The sequence below is a fragment of the Poecilia reticulata genome, chromosome 5 (genome assembly GCF_904066995.2).
Source record: "Poecilia reticulata chromosome 5, P_reticulata-male-v2, whole genome shotgun sequence".
NCBI lineage: Eukaryota > Metazoa > Chordata > Actinopteri > Cyprinodontiformes > Poeciliidae > Poecilia > Poecilia reticulata.
The window spans coordinates 19,988,574-20,003,373 of record NC_088834.1 but is presented as its reverse complement, the minus strand read 5'-3'; the positions used below and the strand labels follow the sequence as shown (position 1 = coordinate 20,003,373).

General features: G+C 39.0%; 1 protein-coding gene across 2 annotated transcripts; it reads left to right on the top strand.

Annotated features, from left to right (window-relative positions):
- Positions 1-576: 576 nt before the first annotated feature.
- Positions 577-14,428, top strand: timeless (timeless circadian clock). 2 transcript variants are annotated; one of them, XM_017304615.2, is made up of 30 exons: positions 577-978; positions 1,814-1,925; positions 2,015-2,168; positions 2,286-2,400; positions 2,520-2,582; positions 3,458-3,559; positions 3,643-3,798; positions 3,879-4,012; positions 4,743-4,830; positions 4,913-5,089; positions 5,351-5,568; positions 5,667-5,770; positions 6,642-6,811; positions 6,897-7,022; positions 7,133-7,284; positions 7,880-7,977; positions 8,056-8,173; positions 8,454-8,655; positions 9,561-9,700; positions 9,802-9,881; positions 9,995-10,118; positions 10,195-10,277; positions 10,413-10,570; positions 10,732-10,930; positions 11,071-11,139; positions 11,247-11,365; positions 12,158-12,413; positions 12,847-12,898; positions 12,986-13,071; positions 13,302-14,427. In XM_017304615.2, the coding sequence occupies exons 2-30, from the start codon at positions 1,844-1,846 to the stop codon at positions 13,430-13,432; spliced, it is 3,756 nt and encodes a 1,251-aa protein (XP_017160104.2). In that variant the 5' UTR covers positions 577-978; positions 1,814-1,843; the 3' UTR covers positions 13,433-14,427. The 2 variants fall into 2 exon arrangements, with proteins under 2 accessions (XP_017160104.2, XP_081463374.1); XM_081607248.1 differs by lacking the exon at positions 577-978 and having other exon boundaries at positions 1,823-1,925; positions 13,302-14,428.
- The last annotated feature ends 372 nt before the right edge of the window (positions 14,429-14,800 follow it).

Below are 14,800 nucleotides of genomic sequence, written 5' to 3'. Positions count from 1 at the left end.
AAAATAGTTTAGTTTGTTTAAAAATTAAAAACAGTTCATACATATTTCAATAAACTAAATTAAGATCTCACCAGAGCTTCTTCACCTTTCTTCAACATTATTCTAGCACTGCTGTTCTCCTAAATATCTAAATAATATAATATAATATAATATAATATAATATAATATAATATAATATAATATAATATAATATAATATAATATAATATAATATAATATAATATATAAATACACGTTAAGTGGTCAAGTATGATCAGGTGTTACTCACTGTAAATAATAACCCGCTTCCTACGCCTATGGGTGGAGTTGATGTGTGGTTTAGAATGGGGGATGTTCAGGGGGAACTGCTTGCCCAGGGCGCCATCCATGAAAGGACCGCCACTGCTCCAGACTGAGAGTCGTGACGTCAGGTTCAAAGTAAAACTGCAGAAAATAAACAAAATTAGAAATGCCAGATTACTTTGACATGTTCACAATTAATTAAATATATGTCCGTTTTTTTAACTTGTGTGAAAAAGAAATACAAGTGTTCAACACTAAATCGTCTCATTTTTTATAATCTTGAGGTTGGCTTATGTTTCCCTCGGGCAAAACTGATAAGGAGACACATTACATCAAAGTAAACATAAACTCTGTAGTAAATAAAAGTGCGGCGGCGCTTTCAAATGTGGAGAGTCAGCCCATTATCTAATTTAATCAAGCTATTTTAAGTACAGTCGTCAAACTTTATATTTTTTATGTATCACAGAATACCCGCGGAGCCTGAAATACCAAACTCAGGGCAGAGAAGCACAGACAAAGTGACGAAGCTCCACTTCCGCTTTCTGAGTTTTCGCTCTCTGTTGGCGCGGAACTTGTGTCCGACTAGAAAAACAGCAGGTCGATAATAACTTTATAACCGGAGGAAACTTCAAACTTATCCACTGACTGGTTATAAATTCAAACTCTGGAGCCGAATAAAACCCGAAAGAGGTTCTTGGTATGTTATTTTTTTCGACTGCGTCTAAGTAACTAATTTATTTTGGAGACATATTTGTTATGTTGTAAGCTAACCTCTCTAACTACACTATACAATGGTAGAAAGTGTGAAATGTTCGTTTTATTTCTCTATAGAAATTATAACCGTAAGATAGTTTGCTGTTGATGTCTTTATTAATTAGCTCCGACTTTTTTTTTCTTCATTTAAGTCATATTTGCGGAGCGCATAGAATATAAAAATCCTTTATTGTCCAACTCGGTAAACCAGGTGTACCAGCAGGAAGTTTGAGGTAAATGTAACCATGCATATTTAAGCTAAGGTAAGGATGTAGTAAAAGAAAAATAATAATAAGAAAGGGTATTGTGCATTTAGAAATAACAGTAAAACATTACCTGAAAACAAGTCAGAGCAGAAACATTCCCATTGTTCCAAGTATATGTTTATTTTAAATAAAAATATAAAAGGCAGTTATGTACCTATCAACAAACAATAACTGAATGTATCTGATCCAGCTCTGTAGTTATAATAGAGAGACTTTTCAGATTGTTTTTAATACCAAGGACTATAACACATAAAGTAGAGGAAAAATATTTCTTGCTTTTGTACTTTTGATATTAGCACTTTGAAATCCATCAGAAAAGGAAAGAATAACGAGAGTCCCTAACCTGAATATGTTATTAAACTCAAAATCATGCCTCAAACTGCATGTTGTTGTCTGATGCATTTATAGATCCAGTTTAGGGGAAATAGACTGACTATTAATCACAAATTAATCTTTGAATAAAACACACAACATGACGTTCTTTTTTTCTAATCATTCTTCTGGATTCATCAGGTTGGCTGATGGTGCATAAACCCATTCAGGATGAACTGTGAGCTTTTGGCAACATGCAGCGCTCTGGGTTACCTAGAGGGAGACAGTTATCACAAGGAGCCTGACTGTTTGGGTGAGTAACTCAATAACTCAAACATTTAACAAAATGGCCGTTCTCTGATCTTGATCGGCTTTCCTTAAACTTTTTCCCCTCTGGTACAGAGAGCGTTAAAGACCTGATCCGGTATTTACGTCATGAAGATGACACTCGTGATGTTCGGCAGCAGCTCGGCGACAGCCAGATTGTCCAAAACGACCTACTACCAATTATCGTTCAGTACAGACAAGACAAAACCTTGTTTGATGCCTGCATCAGGTATGACTCTCGACGCAGCTTTACTGGTGTGGTAATATCTATATTTGTGTTTACAGTGTATTGGATCGCACAGAAATGTGGTGTTAGATTGGTTTTTATCCTGTTGTCTCGTTTCAGGCTCATGGTTAACCTCACCCAGCCTGCCATGCTGTGTTTTGGTAAAATCCCAGATGATCCAGTGTTCAGGCAACACTTCATGCAAGTCACATCTCATTTGCAGGCCTACAAAGAGGTATTTTTATAACATTGCGTTGTAAACTCTGAGTACATTGTCCTCTAATTAAACCTCAGTAACTTGAATTGTTAGGTTTTAGTCTTTACTATATTTTTGCACTTTGTTTCTGTTTCAAGGCTTTTGCCAGTGAGAAGGTGTTTGGGATTTTAAGTGAGACTTTGTACAACCTCCTTCAACTGGTAAGTCGGTAGAAAAATCTTTGCATACAAATTGAAAATCTCAATTTTTATCTCATAATAACCACAAACTTCAGTGGTTTTGTAGGGATTTTGTGTAAAAGACCAACACAAGGTAGTGCGCATCTGTGAAGTCCAAGAAAAATACATTCTTTTCTGTTTTTATATAAATAAAAATCCAAAAACCATAGCAAACATTCAGAAGTAAGAAGAGTCAATGTTTGTCTAATTTATTTTTGACAAAAGTGAACAAACAGCATCGTAAAAATGTGGTGACATGCGTCACCCCAAGCTTTGAACATTTCATAAAGCGATATGTGATCCATAATGTTGTAGTGGAAGAATTAATGCTAACAAGACACGACTGTCCTCTTAAACCGACAGACTAGACAAGGAGAAGTTTAATCGAAAGGGACAATAATCTGCGATAAATCCAGGATTAGACTTGTTCCTAAACATAAACATACAGCTAGAGCTGGAATGGTTTAGATCAAATCATATTCATGTTAAATGGCCTAATCAAAGTTCAGTCTGATGAAGGCAGTTGCTTGTACTGGATTTTATTTAGCGTTATCAAAGCAAAGGGACCTGAGAGACGACAGAACACATAATATGCATTTTCAGATTTTTATTTGTAAAGGAATGAATTTCTTTAAATGTTGTTATTGTGCTCCACTTTGAATTGATCTGTCATATAAAATCACAATAAAATTCACTGAAGCCTCAGTTTGTAGCTTGAAAAATGTAGAAAAAGTTAAAGGAAGGTAAAAACTCTTGCAGGACTTTAAAATGAAAACATTTTTGTATTTTCAATAATAAGACAGTTCCGTTCTGTGATGGTTTTTACTGCTTTTCCTGCTGCACCTTCACTCATCCAGGATTGGGAGCAAAGACAGGACGAGGACAACCTGCTGATCGAGAGGATTTTACTGCTGGTCAGAAACGTTCTTCATGTGCCAGCAGATCCCTGTGAAGAGAAGGTTTGACTGACAGCTGATCCTTTACTCTTCACTTCACCGTTCCTCTCTCGTCGTCTAACCTGTGGTCGTCTCTCTGCTGACAGAAGGTGGACGATGACGCCAGCGTACATGACCGGGTGCTGTGGGCCGTTCACATGAGCGGCTTTGACGACCTGGTCAAGTTTCTGGCGTCTGCTCAGAGCGAGCAGCAGTGGAGCATGCACGTGCTGGAAATTATCTCCCTCATGTTCAGAGACCAGGTGAGGCATTGAAAGCCTCTCCGCCTTTTCACTCATGGATCTCCAGGTGAGCTCAATATGACGCGTTGTGAATTTTGCAGACTCCCGAAGTGCTGGTGAGCGCCGGTCATGCTCGCTCCGCCGAGGAGAAGCAGAGAGACGCTGAGGAGCTGGAGGCGCTGAGGCAGAAAGAGCAGGCGGAGAGACGCTCTCGCACGCTGCAGAGAGGAACCAGGTAAAGACGAGCAGCGATAAAAGTATCCAGGTGACTGAAAGTTGATCAGGTTATTCCCCCGCTTTATTAGACGTCTTTCAATTGAAAACTTTTCTATGTCTTCATTTTCTAAATGAAGAGAGTGAAACATTTGATGCTCTTCATTTCCAGTTTAGTATAAATCAGATTAGAGTCAAACTCTTTGATGCGTCATAATCATTTTAAATTGGATTTAAAACGTCTGACTCCATTTAAGATCTTTCAGGACATTTACCAAGCAAACGTTTCGTTGTCAATGTTTGCTTTGTGACTTTTAAGAACTGAAATAAAACCGGAAAGCAATGGCCTGAAATATATTACTGTGTTAGTGAATTTGTTTTTATTTTTAAATTAATTTATGGACATTAATTCACTTTCCGATAATATAATGATTTATTGAGAGGCACTGTGGTTTATCTTCATGCACTTGGAAGCAATGCGCTTGTAGAAATAACATTAAGATTCATTAAACACAATCAGTTACTTGTATGCAAAAACAATAATTTATATCTTTAAGTCTTAGTTAATGTGTTTTCCATGCAGGTGGTACAGCACAAGATCAGGACTTTATTTTCAAAATTTGTCATATTGTTTACAATTAACCTTTATTTTCCAGACACTTGGCTTCCTTTACCATATTCTAAGGATCTTTAGATTTACTGTAGCTCATATTTTTAATGAGATTTGAGTTTTGTGTTGCGTTTTCTTCCAGACATTCTCGCTTCGGCGGATCTTTTGTGGTTCAAGGCCTGAAAGCGATCGGGGAGAAGGACGTGATCTATCACCGAAATCTAAACAATGTGAGTCATCGACCATGCAAGCCATCTCCTCTGCAGTGAGATGAGAAGACAACAGCTCACGTCTTTGGTTTCGACCTTGTAGTTCAAACATTACACTCACGACCTGGGAAAAGCAGTGAGGCGTGTCCCTAAGAGAAACCGGCAAGCCCAGGACTGCAGGGACAAGCGACGCTCGGCGCTAAACGTTCGGCTCTTCCTGCGGGAGTTCTGCGTGGACTTCCTGGAGAACTGCTACAACCGACTCATGTACCTCGTTAAGGTCGGTGAGGAGACACACGTTTCACTTCCACATGATGATGGCACAGTTGATCCCTGCGGTGAACTGAGAAACTTTTAACTTGTTTGGAGCACAGCAGAGGTGTTATTGCCTTATTTTTGCTACATTGAAATTACAAATTAAAACATGAAGACATCGTGATTCCTGAACAAAAATATACATATCTACTTTCGCTTTATTTTATAAAAAAAAAAAAAACATTTCAATGATTCACACTGTTATTTATATCTTTGACTTTTCCAGGAAAGTCTAATCCGCGAACAAACGCAGCAACATGACGAGACCTATTACCTCTGGGCGCTCAGCTTCTTCATGGCCTTCAACCGTGACAACGGTTTCCGTGCCGACTTCGTCTCAGAGACCATGTCCATTCGTACGTTTCACTTCATTGAACGCAACATTACCAATTACTATGAAATGTTGCTAACGGACCGCAAAGAGGCCACATCCTGGTCCCGCAGGTAAAACCAGCTGGACAGATCACAAAAAAATTACAAATTCACGACGAATTATCAGATTTTTTTTTTTCTCACGTGTTCAAACCTTTTGTTGTTTTTAGGATGCATCTGGCTCTGAAGGCGTATCAGGAACTTCTGCTAACCGTGAACGAAATGGACCGCTCTGCTGACGAAGGCATCCGTCAGAGCTCTAACGTCATTAAAAGTGAGATGCTGCTCAGTCAGATTAGGAGGGCAGGTGTACGAACACGCGTTTTTAAAATCACAATAGATCATAATTACATTTAGATGTAGTATGCTTTTCTTACAACTTTGTATAACACAGAGTACTTTACAAAAATTAGAAGCAAGCTTCCACTCTGCCAAAAACCAAAATAATAGCAAAAAATAGCAAGAAGCTAAAATGTTAAATGTGTCATTGTAGACCAGATAAAATGCTATCATTTTTCTATGATTTATCTACATTGTAGCACATATGAACAAAATAAAATGAGAACAGTTATTAAAATATTTCTAAAATTAATCAAATTAACATCGGCTAAAATTATGCATCAATGTTATTTGTATTTAAATGAATAAACATGATAAAATAAATCAAATATAAATATTTCTCATCTTAAACCTAATTTAAAAGTCATCTGTCGGCATAATGTGTCATTAACTCCTTTTTTCTGAGTTTATGGATGTTATATAAAAAAAAATTATTCTTGTTTTTGCTGTCTGGCAGATCATAAAATTAGTGAAGACTGTTAATTTGACCAAACAATTAATAACAAATGTGAAGCTCAGTATTTATTATGGAAGATGACACAATTACACATAATCGGGCTGAACTCTGACCACAAGATGGCAGCAAATTGCTTTAAATTTGGCCTTTACTGTGTGTGAAATATGCATCAACCGGATTTGGTGGGGCATCATTTAGAGCACCTAAACAGGTGAATTTGTGGCAGTGGTCTAACGGTGGTTAAAACTGTAGAAAAAAAGCTAAATTGATACATTTTGTAAACTTGGCAGCATTCTCAGCCTTGCTTTGTCTTTTACTGTTTACTGATATCTGAAATCTCCTCACAAAGGCAACATCTTCTACCTGACGGAGTACAGAGAGATTTTCCTGACCTTGCTGAGGAAGTACGACGAAACCAAGCAGCCTCTCTCCTACCTCAAAGACCTGGTGGAGTCAACGCATCTCTTCTTACGAATGCTGGAGCGCTTCTGCAAAGGCCGGAAGAACTTGATCGTTCAGGCGAGTTGATCGTTGCTCCTGGTGGTTTCCTGGATAGCTTGGCGCATCTTTGAGGTGCCAATGTTTTCATCCTTCATGTGTTCAGAGGAAGAAGGTGAGGCGGAGGAAGTCTCAGGCTAAAAAGAAGCAGCCGGCTCAGGAGACGAGTCCAGAGGTGCTGGAGGAAACTTGGAAGGCTGTTGAGGAAGAGCTGAGGGCGACTGAGTTTCAGGTTGGTGCCAGGACTGGCCTCCAGAGGGAGCAGCAGCCAAACGCTAATCTGTTTACAATCAGTCCAGTTTTCTGACAAAATGAGCCACTAAACATGCTAACTGGTTTTAGCTGTCGGCGTCGTTGACTGAAAGCATCGTTCCTTTTGACGCTGCGTCAGAAACGCCTCTGGAGGAGCAGCGAACTGAGGCCATGGTTCGGGTGCAGGATGCTCTGCTGGCCCGACTGGGACCTGAAGCTCTGGCGCTGCTGCGGGCCGCCAGGTCTGGACCACATCCATGTTTCACCAGCCATAAACTGATCGACGATTCAGTCTATGAAGCAAACTTTAACTAGTTTTTGTTTTTTCATTTTAAAGCGACATAAAGACAAGCAGCTAGTTGTTGTTTTTAAGACTTCAAATAATCTAAATAAACTAAACGTTAACAAACTTTGCTGAACAATAGATTGTTCCAATAGTTATTTCATGAAGTTGCAATTTGTTTATTTTGAGAGGATTTTTGAAATAATATATGGATAATAGCATAATGATGCACGTTTGTGCTTTCAAAGATCAATAGAATTTAATTTTGTAAAAAAAAAAAAAATTCATATTTACAAGATATTTAAAAAAAAAACCCCAAAAGAAAACAACCAAAACCATAACTAAAATGGATTATGAAGTTTCTGTAAACAAAATTGCCCTTCAAAAACTATTAAATTGTCAGAGTGGAAATTATTAATCTAATTTTTAATTCATCGTTTGATAAATCGATTATTGCAACAGACTTAATTATCACAATATTATTTAAACTTTCTTTTCAACCAGAAAGGCATCCATTTACGTAACCGAGTGTATTTTATTTCTGCCCGGTTCAGGGAAGTCTGGCCAGATGGTGACGTGTTCGGCTCATCTGACGTTGAACCAGAAGAAGAACTGGATCTTCTCAAGCAGATCTTCCAAGCCAACCTGCCGAGTGAGCTTTTAACGGCACGTTTCTCCCTGTTTTCACATGTGCTCTTCTTTTAATTTAACTTGTGTTTTTGCGTATCAGGGCCTCCTCCTGAGACGGTTGCTGAGGACGACGATGAAGGAGCAGAGCTGGAAGAGGAGGAGCTGGAATCTGTCCAGCTTTCTGAGAAAGAGTTCAATATCCTAGACTTGATCAAAAGGTGAGGAAAGAATCAAAAGTTTCTGGTTTGCTCCGAATTTAAGGCTGCCTTCCATCTGCTTCAAAAAAGCAATAAAACTTTATTTTGTGGATATCAAGAGTACAGTAGTTCCTTACTGGAGTAAAGTATTCCCGATTTACTCTGTCTGTTCAAATCTGGCATCTTCAACCTCAACTAAAGGAGGCTCAGACAAACGTAGCGTGTTTGTTTTTATTTGGCTTCAGAAAGACTTTTCCAGGTCTTGTTTGGAAGGTTTCACCTCGTCTGTTTGCTGTTGCAGGTTTGCCAACCCCGGCATCGTGCGCTCATATCTTCTCCTCTTGAAATCATACTCGACAAACACGCCTCACACAAACCACTGCGTAGCTCGCATGCTGCACCGCCTGGCCGTTGACCTCAAGATGGATGCTCTGCTTTTCCAGCTGTCGGTCTTCCACCTTTTCAACAAGATCCTGAGTGATCCCGCCGCAGACGCTTACAAGGTGCAGCAATTGAACTTAAACTGTTTCTCAGGGCTGTCAAGGTCTGGGTTCCTCCACAGCCTGGAAAAGTTAGAAATTTCATTTTTATTAATTTCATAGTCTGGATTGGCACGGAAAAATAAAGTAGGTTTGGAAAAGATTTTTTCAGACTTGGCATCCCATTATCTAGTTCTGTTCTTTTTTTATGTTTTCTTTTTTGTTTCTTTGGCTGTTTCTTTATTTCTTACTTCTTTCTTTTTTTTTTTTACTTTTTCCTTTCTCTTTTGCTTCCTTCTTTACTTTTTTCTTTTCCTGTAACCCTTTGTCTCTTTTTCCCTTTCTTTTGTTTGTTCTTTATTTGGTTCTTTCTTCTACTTATTGCTTTCTTTCTTTCTTTCTTACATTCTTCCTTTCTTTTCTTCTTTCATTCTTTACTTCCCTCCTTACTCCTGCATACATTTTCTTTTTTCTTTCCTCACTATGCACTCCCTTACAATTTTCTTTCCTGTCTCTCATTTCCTTCCTTTCTTCCTTTTATCTTTCCCTTGTGTCCTTCTTTTCTTTTTTCTTTCTCTCTCTTTCTTTCCTTTCCTTTCCTTTCCTTTCCTTTCCTTTCCTTTCCTTTCCTTTCCTTTCCTTTCCTTTCCTTTCCTTTCCTTTCCTTTCCTTTCCTTTCCTTTCCTTTCCTTTCCTTTCCTTTCCTTTCCTTTAATTTCCTTTCCTTCCATCCATCCTCAGTAGGTAAAGTGTTCCTCCTGCAGAAATATCAGCCATAAATCCACGATGAACTTTAATATTTGATATGATTAATATAAAGGACTGGATTCTCTGCATAGTTCAGTCTGGAGTCAATCTCTGAATCCTGGATATGAAGCTGATCGTAGATCATGTTCTGGTGTCTAATCTTTTCTCCTCTCCCTTCACAGGAACTGGTGACCTTTGCCAAGTTCGTGCTGAAGCGTTTCTTTGCAGTGGCAGCTCAGAACAACAAGGCTTACGTTGAGCTGCTCTTCTGGAAGAACGTGGGCGCCGTGCACGAGATGACCGAAGGCTACACCAAAGACGGGTGTGTGCTCTGCTCTGCTTGCATTTATGAAGTGTATGCCTAATCTGATGCAACTATCCCTAATCTAACGAGTAATCTGTCATTGTAATGAAATATTTCAGAGAGGGAAAGAAGCCATCTTGGACTGAAGAGGAGGAAGAGGAGCTACGAAGGCTCTACATGGAGCATCTTGACTCTGAAGGTTTACTTTTTCGCAGCTCAAACATTTTTTTTTTCTCGGTTTGTCGTCTTGAAAATGACCAGACCAGGCTGACCTCTGAACTTTAACCCCTGACTGTTAATTTTTGGGCACAGTGCCAGACATCGTGGAGACGGTCATCCAGTTACTAAGCAACAGCAACCGCACACGGCGGCAGGTGGTGACCCAGCTGGTGCACATGGGTCTGGTGGACAGCGCTAAAGAGCTGAAGAAACAAAAGTATGCAGTTTGACTTAGGTCTATCAAAAAGTGTGTAGAAAAAAATCAGAAAGCTTCTTTATCGTTTCTTTCAAAGGAAGGGCACTCGGATCGTTTTGTGGACCGAGGAGCAGGAACTGGAGCTGCAGATGCTGTTTGAGGAGTTCAAAGACTCTGACGGTATTTGGAGGCTTCGTTCTCATCACTATGCAAACTGCTTGATTTCCCACAGCCTGTCTGTGTTTTCTGCAGCAGCTCCCATCTGGGATTCTGCTTTGACAGGTGAATGATCTTAAAGTGGTTGTGTTGATGCAGATGTTCTGGGTAGCATCATGAAGAAGCTCACGGCCAAGCGCTCTCGAGCACGCGTCGTGGACAAGCTGCTGAGTATGGGCCTGGTGTCCGAGAGGCGCCAGCTTCACAAGAAGAGAAGCCGTGGAAAAAGCTCCGGGAAGAGCTCCGGAAAGAGCATGGTAGGTTACCTTAGGTCTGCTTTCTAAAGGTATTAAAAAAAAAAAAAAAATCATCTGGCCAGAAACTCACCGATCGTATCTTCTAGGCAGCACATTCCTGTTTGTGTGAGCATTACGTCATGTTATGTATTTTATTATTAAATGCTTAATTTGTTTTGCAGACTGAGGAAGACTTCCTGGCTGAACTAACTCAAGGCCGTCCAGATGAAGACAGCGAAGATGAAACGGATGATGATAGTGAGGAAGATGAAAATGAGAGGGAAATACCACAACCTGTCAGAAAAAGGAGACAAGACTTTAACCTGACAGCAGAGAGCAGAGCAGACATCAGGTCCATGGCAATCGCTCTGCAGCAAGAAGGTGAGATTACTGCTGCGCGTTGTTTTTCTTTTTTTGTTAAGTAATCATTAAAACATTAAAGAATACATTATTGTAGCATGGAAAATTAATTCTATTTCTTCAGCTGAAGGCTTAATTTGTCATATTTTCTCTTATCAAAGGCTTGTCCGGACCGCTGTTGTGGCTGCAGAGAAGTTTAAACAAGACGGCAATGGACAGAAAAGACGACTGTGAGTATAACTGGTTATTCAGACGGATTGTTCTCGTTACGTCTTGCAGCATTCATGAGAAAAATTAATTTATTTAATGCTGCTGCTGCCCTGTTCTCTTCCCCCAGGTCCGTCACAACCGGTTCCACTTGCCACTTTCTCAGAGGCAAACGAAGACGCCATGGAGAACAGGAACTTCCTGAAGCTGCTGAGCAAACTGGGAATCAGGCCTCCTGAAAACGAGCAGGTGGGTTCAGATGATTGTCCATTATTAGAAACTTCAGCTTCCTGTTTCAGCCAGTAATTATGGAGTTTATATTCTGTTCTGTTTTCAGTTATTTATGTTGTCATACAGTAAATAAATTTAACTTGCAATAATGAATTTGCCTCTTGCGCAATAATGACTGGAAATAGGATTTAGTTCCTTCCCGAAATGGATTGATGGATGGATTTATCAAGTTTTTCTGCTTTTACTTTATTTAATGCATAAGTAAATAAGTTATAACAACTACAAAAATTATTTGAATAGTTATTTTTTAATTTTAAAAAATACATTAATTCAACATCATTTTATATTTTCCTCTCATTCAATTGATAAATGAATAAATTCAGGGTTTCCTCCAGAAAATTTGCTAAGCCCTTTGCTCGGGTTGCCAGGGCGTTCATCCAGCGGTCTGCTGTGTTTTTGAGTTAAAAAATGTTTAAAGTTGACAGGAAATTTTAAAATATCACTTGATAACTGTGTTGTTGGAAGACTAGAAGATTAACACCTAAACAACAACTATAAAATCTGTAAAACACATAAAGTAAATCAATAAACAATGCTTAGCCTGATGGGGACACAAGTAAAGCCTGAAATATACAACTGCTTACAAAATAAATAAATTATTTAAGTGTTTAAGTCATTGAAAAATAATATCAATTATTAAATAAATGAAATTGTTTTGTTTTTATTTTCTAAATTCTGTTTGTGTTTAGAAAGTTATGTAAACTTTTAAAAATGTGTTTCATATCATTTCTATCTTTTTGTTGTAATTAGGAAACTTTCTGGAGGATTCCAGAAAACATCAGCAAATCTCAGCTTCTGAGTGCGGCTGCAGCGTTGACCCCTGCAGAGGGCGAACCTGAACACTCAGAGGAGCAACAAGGGCCCAGAGAATCACTAGAAGAACCACAGGACCGGGCCGAGGGGGAAGAGGAGGAGGACGAAGAGGTCTCAAGTGAGCAGAGAGCTCAGGCTCTGAGAGCTCTGCTGCTGGCGCGCAGCAGGAAGAGCCACTCTGCAGAGGATGCAGGTACAGACGGAGGAGTCATCCTCGACTCGGTTTGATTTCTCACACGACAGAAAACCTCCGTAGCCGTTTGCTTTTAACTGTGCATGTTGTTGGCTGGAGGAAAATCAACTTTAAAAGCTGCAACACAAAACCACAAAGTTAAATAGAACTAATGCAAATTGACTCTGTTCCCCCGGAGAGGCGGCAGATTAAAATGAAGGCAAATCTAAAGCAGCAATTCTGATTAAGCGATCTTTAATGGCTCTATAAAAAAAAAACTGCAGCTAAATAAACGTCCCTCCAGAGTATTGGAGGTAAAAGCACCCCGCTGGAGATGTTTATTATAGAAATGAGGAAAAATCTTCCTAATTTCAAAGAAGTGAAACGTCACACTTTCCCTCTAAGATCTTCTGTCGTTCCTCTGAACTTCAGTGATCTTGTTGCTTTGTTTCAGGTCTGGTGTCAGACTCTGCTGCTGCTGGTGAAGCTAACAGTCTAACTGAGAGGTAGATAAATCACCTTGATGGTATTTACCAATAAATACGTTTTTTGAATGTTGTTCATTTTCCACACATTTTGTCGTGATCCAACAGATCCCAGGAGAAGACGTCAACCAAAAGAAGTAGAAACAGGATAATGGCTGATGATGATGACGATGACGAAGAGGAAGAAAAGAAAGGTAATATTAGCAGGAACAGCTATGTATTTTCTCATAGTTTTCTGAATATACTGGACCAGGAGTTGTTTTAATCCAAACAGTGGCTGAAGACGTTCAGTTAGAGAAAAGACGATGCGACACGTTTTACTCTTCTGATCAGACCAATTAATAGAATCCATATTATTACTTTAATTTGTCCTAACTACAACATTTGAGTAATACACACCTAATTATTATTATTTTTTTAACAGATAACGATTCTTCCAAGGCCATGGATGTTGATACAAATAAGGATGCAGATTCCGACACGGAGGATTTCTCTGCTCCCGTGAAGCGGAGGAGGAGGATGGCCGTGATAGACGACGAAGAAGACGAAGATTAGTGAAAGTCTTTAATGGACCACATACAGGCAGGTCCCTCGTGTTACTTAGAAGGGATTCAGTCCTCTGGAGGGCCGACCAGCAGACCCGATTATTGGAATCCCAAAAAGCTCGTTTATGATGTAAATATATAAATTATGTGAACCAATAATTCATGGTAAAACTTTAGAGAATTTGGTTCCTTTTCAGCTTTTTATATAATTCCCGTTCTCTAGCATTGTAAGTTCTTGGAGTGAATCGTTCTCTGTAAAATTGTTTCAAATTCAGTTATCTTATTTCTGGTTTAAAAGGTGAAAGTGCTTCTTTTCACATGTACAATTTTATGTGTGTGTAAAACTGTTAAATAAAACAACTTATCAGAACAAAAAAGCCGCTCTGCTTCTCACATTGTGCAACACAGAATGTAAACACTAGGAGGCAGAAATGTTTGCTCCTTTTTTCATTTTAGTGCATAATTTAAGAAAAAGTTCATGCATAATTTAATAAAAAGCGTAGTCTTGATTTGTTTAATTACAAGTTTCATTTTGCAGATAAAAAGTGAGAAAAGCAGAACAGAAATCAAATAACTTCAAAGTAAATGTTTTTTTTTCTGTAACCTTTGCTAGATTTTCTTCCTTTTTTTTTGCCTCGCATGTCTGCAGTCACCATGCACAGTGTTGTCAGTTTTCTTTCTGGGTCGGAGGCGGTGTGTTGTCGTCACATCTGGACTGCATTAGTGACTTCCTGTCACTACATCTGCTCTGCCCCCGATTCAAAGGAGACCTGGAAATGATGCTATTAGACGAGCGCAGTAATGAGTGGGGTAATGAATTCACACAGCTGTGCCGTATATCACTCGTTCTGTATTGGGAAGGTTCCAGAGTTTAATAAATGTGGTGACTCGTCCTGTGTGAACAGAAATGTGGCAAGCTGAATTTTTCACAGGAAAAAGAAAAAAAAAAGGCTTTCAAAGGTTGTAAAGTCCAACTTCTAGTGAATAGGTTTATAGATTAGGTGAGTTCTGAGGGCAATTAGTTGCACTGGATTTAATTCGGGGGTAAAATATTAAAGATGGACGAAAAGATGCACGCCGTACTCATCAGATTGTTTACTGGAAAAGCAATTATTGTAACTAAGAAAATGTAAAAAGTTTTCAAGGAAAAGGAGGGCATTACAAACCAAATGTTTTTTTGTTGGTTTTCTTTTAGCAATTTTAGACCATTAGCCTTACAGAAGTTCATTGAAGAGCTGTTGAGAAATCAGTCGTAATCTTGTTACAGTTAAAGTGATTTTGCATTTGGGCAGGTGCTTGTTGTTTCAAGTCAAAGCAGAGGTTACATGAACGAGGCCGATAGAGACGCCTCCGATTATTCGTCACGTTTCCCTGGCAC